Source organism: Podarcis tiliguerta (genome assembly GCF_965153285.1).
Source record: "Podarcis tiliguerta genome assembly, chromosome: 7".
NCBI lineage: Eukaryota > Metazoa > Chordata > Lepidosauria > Squamata > Lacertidae > Podarcis > Podarcis tiliguerta.
In genome coordinates this window covers 15,606,091-15,618,903 of record NC_139540.1, presented here as the reverse complement: position 1 = coordinate 15,618,903, position 12,813 = coordinate 15,606,091, and the positions used below count along the sequence as shown (strand labels likewise).

The following is a 12,813-nucleotide window of genomic DNA, read 5'->3' as shown; positions in this document are numbered from 1 at the left end:
ACTAAATTAATAGGTTTGCGAGACAAGCAGTGAACTCTTCAGGCGGGTGACATCTGAACTATCCTTCTTCAGTCGGATTGTTTTGTTGTTGCTTTTAACCTTTCAGTAGTTCATCTCTCAGCAAACTGTTTGACACATTAGTGATAAATGTGATAAAGTCAAATCCAAATGAGACTAGACTTCAGAAGACCTGAAGTGGGGACAAACCACTGCAAGACAACACCTCATCCTCTTCCTTACTTCAGATATTTGTGTTTGCACTCATTTCACATGTTTCTCCCTATTCTCCACTGAGGACATGACAATATGTGTATGTCTTAAAAACATGAGGACACACGCTGGAATTCGAATGACTCCTGAAGAAGCAGGTCTCTCAATCGCTGCTGGTGGAAAGGAGAAAAAGGGGCGAGCTGGGGCTGCCCTGACCTTAAGAAGACCTGGCTAAGCCCGCCCCTCGCGGCCGCTGATTGGCTGGGCCGGATGTGCTACATAATAATGAGCCTGGGGAATCCCTGCGTCTCGCGGGGCTGCCCTAGCCCCGCGAGAGCGTAGACGTGGGCGAGAGCCCGCAACCCCACCCCCTCTCTAGGTCGGGAGTGGCTTTACCAACACTCCCTTGACATCTTTTGCTAACTGGATACCTTTAGATACTCAGAAAAAATTAGCTGAGACTTTTGCATAAAGTTTGAAAAATAAAATAAAAAATAATTACCATGATCACCAACGAAGATAATGTTGACACATCGGTGCAGGTTCAACTGCTTCAGCCCATCCATTAGTTGTCCCAGGATCTTGTCAATCTCTCTTAGTGGATGCAACATCTAAATATGCATATATTTACACAAAGGGTGAAAATCAGCTCTTTCCCACCCAACTCTCACACTTTGGTTCATTTTTCAGTTCAATTTTACACAGCCAAACCCCAGCTTTGGACTTGGGGCATTATCACCATACCTTCAAATGTATAGTGTCAGTAAAATAAAGTCCAGAAAGATAAAGAACATAGTCTAATCCGGTGTTGGAGCAGACTATGGGACTAGCAAGCCCATATTTTTACTAGTCACTGATAAGGCTTATGGTGCAATCCTACACATATCTACTAAAAAGTAAGCCCCATTGAGTTCAATGGGACTTACATCCAGATAAGTGTGTATAGGACTATAAACTTCATCTCCACTAATTTGCAGTCCCCGTAATTTTATCCTTCCACATTTTTCACATGAGCGTTATCATATTTGACATTCAAAGTCATAGTAAGATTTTCTGCGAAATCCCTCAAATGGTGGTGAAGCTTGAGCCAGTGATGGAAACCACTGATCTAAGAAACTGAGATGATCATATGGAAATACCAACCAGCTTGTGAAGTATGCTAGAACTCAGGTCTTTTGTAGACTCGTATTCTTAAGTAACATAACAGAAGACTTCCTTAAACTGTTTAAAAAGGCCTTGGCTAAAGATATTAAAGATGCCTGAAATCCATACTTTTAAACAATAGACATATACAATCAAAATATCCGAGCACCACACAATGCACTACCAAGACCTAGAATGGAGTTTTTTTTTGCCAATACATTTCTCCAAACAAATATGATGCCTGTATTTAATAAAATATACTTCCCTCAGATTCCTCGTGGGACGATGCAAGCAGAGGACTGCATAGCCTTCATGTTTGACCATCTAACAAATTAGTTTTAGAGCGAAGTTGAGCGGCTGTCTATTTAAGAATGAAAGCTACTGGGCAAATGCTTCTTTTCCTACACAACACTGCATTTTGCCTATTTATTAGTGAACCACAGAAACAGCTCCCCCCCCCCCTTTTCTAATGCACAAGTCTTAAACTTGGGAGTTCGGACTTGGAGTACTCATGAATTTCAAATGAGCGGCTTGGGGTGGGTTTTGCTTGTTTGCTTTTGCGGGACTATTTGCCTCTGAGGAAACCTGAAGCGGTGGCATTGGCAAGATGAAAAAGACAACCAGTCACATACATTTACGTCCTACGTCCAGATTGACCGAAATAATCCAAAGCTAGGCATTTTTAATACTGTAAAATAAAGCACACACAAACATCAACTTCAGTCTACTTCTGCAGGTTCAAAAGTTAGGGAACCTTCGGCAAGCCTCCACAATGTCAAACCAAGCCATTTCTACGACCTATGAAGAACCTAAAGCTTTAGTGAAGACATCCCACAGACGTCCAAGTGCAGATTGCTATTCCTGGGCTGTGATTGCTCAAAGAGATGCCCCAATATCACTTGCCAATTTTCACCACCTCAAAACATCCCTCAAGTTCTGAGGAGGCATCTTAGGCCTCCAAAACAAATGGCTGACATGAAATATTAAGCTGATGGCCATGAAATTGAAAAGATTTTACAGACCAATTCTTGTGACCCAGCTTTTCCTCTGATGCCCCATTGTAAGGGGATGCTAATAACAGCCTTGTGCCATGCTAAGAAAGGAAGTAAACTGGTAATATTTCCTCAGTAACCCTCAGGCACTACTGGTAAGACTATTCCAGATGGAAATACACCCATTTCAAGAAATGATTTTTAGCCGAAAAGGATGATATGAAGTCTGGCAAAAAGCTTGACTCTAAGGGCTTGTCTAGACATTTCCATCTGTGGACAGAGAACTTTGGATGAACTTTTTTCCAGCAGGATTTATTTGCTGGTGTGCCCTGTCTGTACCATTTATACACATATTTTGAAACAGTTAAGATGATCAGGCTAGTACAAGGAGAACACAAGTCCAAAAAAAGAGGGAGACGAGACAGACTACCATTGCTGATTAAACAGTAGCAGCCTGTTGACATATTTTCAAGATGGTCGCAATGGAAGTTCCACTCTGAAGAAGAGAATTCCAAAGTTGAAAAAAGAAAAAGAATCAAACGGTACAAGAGCTTCAGAATTTGGTGCGCGTCAATTTTGTAAACTTACTTTGTTCCGACGGGATTCCGCAGAGTATTGTTCCGCTCTTGGTGCTTTTCTTCTTTTCTTGGAAGAATCAACACGTCTTTTCTGTCTCCTCTTAGGAGTGATCTTTCTCTTAGGTCTTTTAGATGGAGTAAGAGGTGAGCCAAAACTACTCTCCTGTACTGGCGGAGAGAGATGCCTGGACTCAGAAAAAGCTCATCTCGGCTAACACCAGATGGTTAAAACTACCTGTGCCAGCAGCAGATTTAGGAATCAGTACACCAAGTCTTGGTTAAGGCCACCAGAGGTAGTTCAGAGGTCAAGTCAGGGCGAAGTTACTTCAGTCAGTTACTTATAAGAATAGAACTAGAGCTCAACAGAAACAACAATTCCCTGAAGCAGAGGTTTATTTTCTAGTGGGAAAGGGGCTGTGGCTCAGTGGTAGAGGATCTGCTTTGAAGGCAGAAGGTTCCAAGTTCAATCCCTGGCGTGAAAAGACTCCTGTCCTGTCTGAAACTCTGGAGAGCCACTTTCAGTCAATACTTAGCTATAGTCTCAGTAAACAACTTTCTGTGTTCATAAAGGGCCCCATTTTATGCTCTAAAATTTGATTTCATCAGATTTTTTAATGCGTTTATGCCTTAAAATATTGATAATCCACAAAATGTGAGCCAAATGTATAAGAGGCCACAAAAATGATTCACATTTTATTTCCATGTGGCCAGCATGCTAGTCTGTATCTATATGTTCCATGCGCCAAGAGGCATGCCCAATTCTTATTGTTATTTTTAAAAAACCAGAAGGCACAATATTCTTGGCAGGAAGTAGCACTACACTATTGATCTTTTCTGTAAATATTGATCTTTTCTGTAAAAAAACACACCAACCCCACACATATTTCTGAATGAGACGTAATCCCACAGTTTCCACCTGTAGGGTACCATTTTGTTTTTAGCCAGGTAGTTTTCATCAGCATTGGACTTATTTTTGTTGCTGGGCAAAATCACCGTGGCACCTGTTGGGAAAGGGCCTAAAGATAGATGCCGGAGACAGGAGGTAACAGCGAATGGTCCATTGCGTTAAGAAGAGGGAGAAAACCATTTGGGGGGAAAGAAGAGCCTCAGAGGCAAGCAATGCGCAGTTGTCCAAGACGACTTTAAATTGATCTTTAAAAGAAGCCACATGGCATGCAACTCCAATTGACTACTCCAATGAGAGTTTCTGGCATCTTTTAGGATCAGCTTCTCAGAAGAGTGCAAGATGACACATACAGGGAGATAGTGCAGTGCAGCTCATTTAAAAAAATAAAAAAAGATGAAGAAAGGAAACGCAGCAAAGGAGGTTCAGACTCGGCAGTGATTTACAACGCCGTTTGTTCCTATCCGCTTAGCCATCCGCCGTCTTTGTTGTTTCAGTCGCAGACCCGCATTCTTGGGAGGGAAAACAGTGTTACCATCTGCCATGCTGTTTCATTGCTTCCCAGGCAAGCAGCTGGAAGGGAGATGCCAATCCAATTCCATTTGTCTCTCTCCAAAAAGCAGCTTCAGAGCTTCTTTTTAAAAATATATATATACATAGAAGAGGAGGAAGAGTTCAAGCTTCGTGCAGTCTTGATGAGGAGAGGAGCAGAAGAGGGAGGAAAGGAAGGATTCTCATAGTTTACTCGCTCTTTCTAAGAGAAGCACAGCCAGAGCTTTAAACTGGGCCACCAAGTGGTTCTAAATAAATCAGAATTGCCATCCCAGAGTAGCATGTTAGAGGGGCAGCAGAACAGTCCGTAAGCACATGAGTTTGTTGTCCGGTTCGCAGCTCACCTAGTAGACCGCGCATTTCGTACATACATTCGCAAAGTGATAGCTTCTCTTTCCAAAGAAGTTAGAGCTAGGAAGAAAGCCAAGTCTCTATTAACCAGCCAGGGCATCACTTCAGAAGAGGAAGAACAAGGACTATCAGTACAAGGGGTGAAAGATGGGTGCATAAGATCTCTAGCTTTGTAATTAAGAGTTATAGGATCACACGCACAAAGGAGGCAGAATCTGGTCAGCCAAGGGTCTACCTCAAAGGATAACTTCCCATAACAGTAGACAACATTATGGCTATGTTCCCGTCCCACCTCCTCCTGCTAGATAGCCAGAACATCAACTTTTGGCAGCTTAGTTTCACTTTCCATGAATCTTGGCTCTGGTTTACAACAAGCTCTGGTTAGTTAAACGAACCCGCTTCATAAACCATGGTTTGCTGATGAATTGTTTGAAAGCTGGTCAGAATTAGTTTTATGCTGCTCTGCCAAAGTCCTCCACTTGGATACATGCAAGGAGAACAGGGTCAGAAGTGTGCTAGCTCAAGGTCCATGGCAGTTCCTTCCCAACTGTGTGTGTAACACTAAACCACGGTTTAGTGTTACATGCAAATATGACAGTTGTGATGGAAAAGGCAAGCACATGGTTTGGGGATGCTTCTCAGATGATGGAGGGTTTTTTCAAGGGTACAGCTAAGAAAACAAAAGATATCTGTGACCAGATCTCTCAACATTCCCCCTCACTGAGGTCTCAGTTCAGATCAATTGCTTAAAAAAATACTCTGGAAGAACCCGTCGTGTGTCCTCTGCATCACTTCTGTTTCTGGCACACTAATTCATTGGGCCTTGTCATCTACAAGCCATGTGGCAACTGGCAACCCAGTACTGATGGCTGGGGTCCAGCAAGATCACTAGGGGCAATGCAGTACCAAGCCTGGAGTTCTAGGACAAAGATACCACTTCCTCACATCCCCAAGACTTACCTCTTGGATTACCAGTGAACTTGACCACAAAGGAGGAATTTACTCTCTGCATGCTGCTATTCTAGAGAGCTGTCAGAGTCCTCACGCCTCCTTCCCAAAGCCCAGCACCTTGCTTTCTGGGCATCAAGACTGCACCTCCTCAACTTAGTTCCTAGTGTGCACCATTCACACAGCCCTAAATCTTCCCCTTCAAGCACTTTGAACTTGAGCTCAGAAATTTGCTAACTCTGGGTTAGCACTAGTGAGATATGATCCCGCCACAGTTTTAAAGCCAAGCAGTTTGGATCTTCCTATGAGTAAAATCTGTACTGGAAAGCCAGTATCTTAATTAAGGCATCAGTCTTAAGCAGCTATTGCACTGATTATTAGAACTGTAGAGTTGGGACGGAGCACAGGGTTCATATAGTCCAACCCCCTGCAATGGAGGAGTATTCTGCCCCACGTGAAGCTCAAACCCATGACCCTGATATTAAGGGTCTCATGCTTTACCCACTGAGCTATCTCCTTGAGCCGAGCAACAAGAATCTTTTGGAGCCCAGTGTGTTGCACGTATCGATGAAGGATAACTTTTTTCGATCTGAATATTGAGGCAAACAGACCTGATTCACACCTACCAGACTGTAACACACACAGATCAGAATGTATTGATGCTACAGACTTCGCACTTCTCCAATACAATTCTCTGCTGAAGAAAGTCCCCAAAAATGAGCATGCAGAAATAAGTTTTAAATGTGTGTCTCTCAACCCATGCCTTTCTAAACTTAAACAAAACAAAACAAAAACCAGTGATTAATGCCAAAATGGTCAAAACATAATCATGAAATGAACACATGCAAGAATGAAATTGCCCCAACCCTGCTTTTATGTGTTTCCCAAACTCAAAACTCCCTAGTGGAAATTGAGGGATAGTTCAATTGGGAGAGCATGAGACCTAGGTAATTTCAGGGCGGTGGGTTCAAGTCCCACATGAAGCAAAATATTCCTGCATTGCAGGGGGTTGGCCTAGATGATCCTCATGGTCTTTCCAACTCTGTGATCAATGATCTACTATATTATCTGTTCTGCACTGTCACACACAACCCCAATATCTTCAACAAATTGTGTAAATATACAGGAGCAACACTGGGGTCGAATACATACTGAAATATCACCACCTTCTTATATAACTGCAGCATGAACACAACACAGCTATTGTGTTAACTGTTTTTACTAGGCACAAGAGATCCTTTACAACCAATATATTGGATGCAACAGTTTCCACCTGCAATCACTTAAAGTGGGGTCTAATGCACCCCCCAATACCTCTCGCACACAATGAGTCAGAGGCTGAAACGTCACAGAACAGCTGGATCCTTTATTAAGCAGAGAATACATGAAGTGTCACTTGGTTAGGTGGGCTTCCTCCAAGAAGGGGCCTTTCCAGGGGTACTCTGGGGTACTCTAGCTCCCACCGCAGCCAGCACAGGGATAAAGCGAATAGGAGTCAAGTAGGACCCGGAGCACAATAGGTTGGGAAATGTTGGATTAGGAGAAGTTTTACATAATTGTTTGAGTCACTCTTTATGATTACCCCAAATCCGTAGGCGGGTTAAAAGCCGAACACATGATTTCCACCCCTCTAACGTTTGCCTCCAAGCTCTAATGTGCTGCTCAAATACCATATGGACAGAAAAGGCCCAGATCTGTTCCAAATGTTCAAAGAGCAGCCAGCTCTGTACAAAGGAAGTGCTGGGGGTGGAGAGAAAGCGGTTTGCATGCAATAGCCAAACTACTATGATTGCTAAGCAAGCAACCCTGAGGGGTCCCCAATGAGGTCTTCCTCCCAGCTGATTTATGAGACATTCACAACTCTTTAAAAAGAAAAAAGAAAAACCTGAAAAAGGAGAAACATTAAATGCTTCCTATCCCTTTGTAAAAGAAAAACACACATCCTGCCCCTAGTAAATCTTGACATCTGTGCAGCACGCACAGCGTACTCACTTCTTGAAATGTTCATTTAGAAAATTCAGGCCAAACGTAGAGCGATATGGGAGATCTGGGTACCTGTCTTCTCTCTCTCTCTCTCTCTCTCTCTCTCTCTCTCTCTCTCTCACACACACACACACACACACACACCAAGGAAAGTAGCAGCATGTTTTTTGGGGGGATGATTAAATAGGGGTGGTGGAAGCATGTGAAAGGTTAAACCCCTCTCTCAATATGAAGCCCTCACAATCTTTGCTTGTGAATACAGGCAACTCCTCATTTAAGCGTGTTCAATATGTGCGCAAATGCGCACAAACGCATCACACCGAACCCGGAAGTGATCCAAAAGCATCACAAAAAGGGGTGGTGCAGGGGCACGGTGGGGTGTTTGCAGGCTTTTCCAACGGTGTTTCAAATATACACAATTTCACTTAAACGTGTGGTGCCTTGAAAAACAACCCCCACATAAATGGGAGGCTGCCTGTAAACAAAAAATGAAGGGGGGCATTTCCATGACAGATCTCTAGCGTCACTTCTAGGTTTGAGCCTCTGCTACTTTAATTGCCTGTAAAGGTAAAGGTAAAGGGACCCCTGACCATTAGGTCCAGTCTGGGGTTGCGGCGCTCATCTCACTTTACTGGCCGAGGGAGCCGGCGTACAGCTTCTGGGGCATGTAGCCAGCATGACTAAGCCACTTCTGGCGAACCAGAGCAGCGCACGGAAACGTCATTTACCTTCCCGCCAGAGCGGTATCTATTTATCTACTTGCACTTGATGTGCTTTCGAACTGCTAGGTTGGCAGGAGCTGGGACCGAGCAACGGGAGCTCACCCCCTTGCGGGGATTCGAACCGCTGACCTTCTGATCGGCAAGTCCTAGGCTCTGTGGTTTAACCCACAGCGCCACCCGCGGGCTAATATATGCAATGTTCCACACATTTTGGTTGGAGTTGGTGTAACCCAATCAAGATTGTGCATTAGTCAGGACACCACCCATCTCCTGAGAGCATGGCATAAAAAATGTAAAGGTATTCTATACTTCAGAACAAGGCTCTCATCCCCTGAAACTCACACCCACAGGAAAACAGGAAGCTATCTTATTCTACTGGTCTATCTAATCCAACACTGTCTGCTGTGTCTGCCAGGATCCCTCTATTGTCTTAGGCAGAGAAAGTCCGTCTCCTGTCCCCCACCAACCTGCTAGGTGATCCTATCTTAATTTGGCACTTCCAGAGTGGTAAATTGTGGTGGCAGTGTACAAATTTGCCACCCTTATCCTTCTGCCACCTGGAGCAAAGCTCTCACTGTGACTAGCAGTGAGAAAATTGATTCAAAGCACTGTAGGAAACTGTGAGTGTCATTATCATTTAAAGAGACCCTGTTATATCAAAGCACTTGTGAAACTCCTCTAAATTTCACAAGCGGTTTGACATGCAAAGGAAGGCAGTCATTCGAAACACACAAAAACCCGTCGCAACACTCTCTCTAGCTGAGTGGTTCTGCGGATTGCGGTCAGAGAGGGGGTTTACAGAAACGCAATCTAAAAGTGGGTTGCGTTGCATTTTTAAACATCTAGTTGCTCATCAGGAGCACCAATATTTCTGGCCAACTTACTGATTCTATCTATTGAGGGATACTCTTTATTAACAATTAAAATGAGCCTGATTATTAGGTACACATCTGCCAAATGCAAAAAATGAAGCAAAGCCATTCCCTTAAAAATGAAAAGTAGGGAACCTCAGAGAGCTGCTATAGTTTAACTGCTATAGTTATTATATAGCAGTTAACTGCTATAGTTATTATATAGCAGAAAACATAACCAAAGCACAAGAAATGCTGTTTTCCACACACTGCTCTTTAAAACTCTTTAACTTTGAGTATATCCAAGAGGTGGCCTGTCAATGATAAATTTTGCTCCTGCCTAAAGCCACACGTCTATGGTTTTATGGCACTCCAGAAGGGACTTTTTAGAACTGGAAGTTTTCAGTATTGTTTTCCTGCCTTTCTATTTTCCACAGGCTCTCCTCTCATTGGATGCTTACAGATGTGCAGATTAAACCATCAGCTTCCGACACACACAATTCAGTCAAAGGTTAGCCTTTCTATGGCTTTTGCTGTAATGCAAATTGTAAGGAAGCTGCGGCCCTCCAGATGTTCATGGCCTCCAACTATCCAATGACCAAGGAGGATGGAGTGTAGCAACATCTGGAGAGCAACCGGCTCCCCCAACTCTGGAGTATTGGCAAAGCACTGAGCTCAGAGCCATGCTATTTACAGAAGAGGAACTATACTAACCTCAGAGCTAAAGGGGCCATATCTGTGGCCAGCGATATCTGGTTGCTCAGAGTAGAACGCATAAGCGTAAGGCCTGAAAAGAAAAGAAAAATGTTTTTTAAAACCAGAAGCTTTCTTATTGGGCATTATAGGAGCAGACCTATCAAAATCACAAAAGAACTTGTTTATGTATGCAACAACGGCCGCACGGACCTTATTAGCACAACATTGGGAAGAATAAGGTGTCCCATTAAAAGAAGATTGGCAAGTTGAATTAATGGAATATGCTGAAATGGCAAAATTAACTATTAAACTAAGAGGAAGAGACAACAATGAATTTAAGGAAGAATGGAAGGTGTTTATTGCATATTTACAGAAGCAATGTACACAGGTTAATACATTAGCAGGGTTTTAAGATTACTTGTAATTTTGTTATGAATGGATAGGTTAAAATTTAACAATAGACATGCTGTATGTTGATAAATAATAGAACCGAGGAAGGGATTAGAGGGAAGTCAATTTGTTTTGTTTTTGTTTTTGTATTGTTGTTGTTGTTTTTATTTTTGGAAATTCAATAAAATGTTATTAAAAGAAAAGAAAATTGTTGTCTGAACAGTTTTCCCATAGCAGGTTAGCTCACATCAACCCTTTTAAACAAAGCTTGCCTTCAGAAACAGGAGGACTGCAACTCTGTCGCAAGTTTTCCACAGTCCGATTAAGCCATTTGTTGTACCGCAACTTCATTAAAAATATTAGAAGGGATGCTGAGAGGTGCTGAGCAAAGACTCAGGAAGAAACATTCCACAGTTGTGTAACGGAGGTCGGGGAAAAGGGATAACAACAACAACAGCCAAAGACTGTGCCCGCTGGCAGGGTCTAGAGCAGTGTGTACTCAGCAACACAATTAAAAATCTTGACATCGGCCCAAATCGCAGGGTGCAACACTCATTAAGCCACATTAGATGAAACAGCATTTCAAACACACAGACACTCTGTGCCAACCGACCCTAGGCCATGGCATTAATAACAAGAGCGTCCACGTCCACAATAACAGGGCATTCACGTCATGGGCTGGTCAACAAGGGGTAGGACAGTGGATCAAAGCTTGCGATCTACAGAGAATATTGGCAACACTGGCATTCAGCCACACTTAGAAAAGAAAAGAAAATATGACTTACCTTTCATTGTCTGGCAGGGTGAGCCATTGCAGGATTGTTAATATTCTGCGCTCGTGAGGGATCATACTAGAACAGAACAGAGCAAACTGAGTAAGAAACAGCAGCACAATTTTATTTTATGGCCCATATTCACACGCAATACCGTCACAAAGCATGGGTGTGCTGTGTTTGAGTTCTATGCTGTGGTTCACGTTGAGAGCACGTAGACACTGCTGCTAATAATCATGGCTATGGTTCTCCTGTAACAAAGCCTGTTAAATGATAGAATAGGCTTACCGTCGCTTAGGGGGTGGCTCCCATTTACTGCCCAGTGCAGCTTGGGCCTGAGAATTGGGGAAGGAGGGGTCCATGCGGTTAGTCAGAGGAGGCTTGGCCTCTTTGTCCAGCCACATGAATCTGGGCCACCCTCTTGGCCGATCAGGAGGGAGCTGGGGGGTGGGCAAAGGGCAGAGGCAAGGGTAGTAAAAGGGAGTGGTGCCCAGTGCCCAGTGCCCAGCACGTACCTGTTTGTCAGTGGGTCACCTGCCCTCCCTCCCACGTTATCATGCGCATGTGTTTCAGCCCAACGGTGAATGGGCTGAGGTGGTATGGACCTTGCTATGGATTACTTGGCCACCCTATTGAGAGCCAAGGAGCAGGGCCATCTTTACCCAGGGGTGCAAGGGGTGCGGGGCACCTGGGCGCCGAATTCGGGGGGGGGGCGCCAGGCAGACACCGCTGAAGCCACCTAATCTCTTAACTATCTACCTGCTTTGAAACAACAACAACAACAACAACAACAACAACAACAACAATTTATTTGTACCCCGCCCATCTGGCTGGGTTTCCCTAGCCACTCTGGGCAGCTTCCAACAGAGACCAAAAATACACATAATTTTGATCAAGCTAGAAAAACAAAATACATATATACCTAGGTATTACCAAAAGGTATACCTACTGTTTCACTAAAGGACTTTAGACTTTAGACGCGGGTGGAGCTGTGGGTAAAACCTCAGCGCCTAGGACTTGCCGATCGCATGGTCGGCGGTTCGAATCCCCACGGCGGGGTGCGCTCCCGTCGTGCGGTCCCAGCGCCTGCCAACCTAGCAGTTCGAAAGCACCCCCGGGTGCAAGTAGATAAATAGGGACCGCTTACCAGCGGAAAGGTAAACGGCGTTCCATGTGCTGCGCTGGCTCGCCAGATGCAGCTTGTCACACTGGCCACATGACCCGGAAGTGTCTGCGGACAGCGCTGGCCCCCGGCCTATAGAGTGAGATGAGCGCACAACCCTAGAGTCTGGCAAGACTGGCCCGTATGGGCAGGGGTACCTTTACCTTTATTACCAAAAGGTATACCTACTGTTTCACTAAAGGACTTTAGACTTTGTGCGCTCATATACCAAAGACATGCCACACCAGCAGTGGCACTTGTCATTCACAATGGGGGCGCTGGGCAGATCTTTGCACCCGGGCGGCGCATATGCCAAAGACAGCACTGCCAGGAAGGAATATTTCCTGCAGAGAAATGGGCCCTTCTGCAGCTTTTCGCCTGCCTCAGAGCAAACGTCAAGACTTGGGCAATTAAAGTAGCCTTTAAACATCTGGATACCCCGTTAAAAGGGTCCAGGAAGAGCTAGAACTGTCTGGGTGCCCACACCAAGGCCAATGGGCCATAGCACCAGACAACACTGTCAGGGATGCCCCACTTGATCCATGCCTAGGGGTAGCC

General features: G+C 44.3%; 1 protein-coding gene across 6 annotated transcripts in view; it reads right to left on the bottom strand.

The window, feature by feature from the left end:
- The window catches only part of ENPP2 (ectonucleotide pyrophosphatase/phosphodiesterase 2), an 87,963-nt gene that overhangs the window by 27,441 nt on the left and 47,709 nt on the right, over nucleotides 1-12,813 (bottom strand). For 3 of the 6 annotated variants that reach the window (XM_083450488.1, XM_083450487.1, XM_083450490.1), the window contains 4 exons: nucleotides 11,106-11,171; nucleotides 9,949-10,021; nucleotides 2,934-3,086; nucleotides 713-821 (listed from right to left, as the gene is read on the bottom strand). In XM_083450488.1, coding sequence (XP_083306614.1) covers nucleotides 713-821; nucleotides 2,934-3,086; nucleotides 9,949-10,021; nucleotides 11,106-11,171 — 401 coding nt within the window. The remainder of the gene's footprint in view (nucleotides 1-712; nucleotides 822-2,933; nucleotides 3,087-9,948; nucleotides 10,022-11,105; nucleotides 11,172-12,813) is intronic. The other 3 variants (XM_083450491.1, XM_083450489.1, XM_083450492.1) reach the window with 1 other exon arrangement.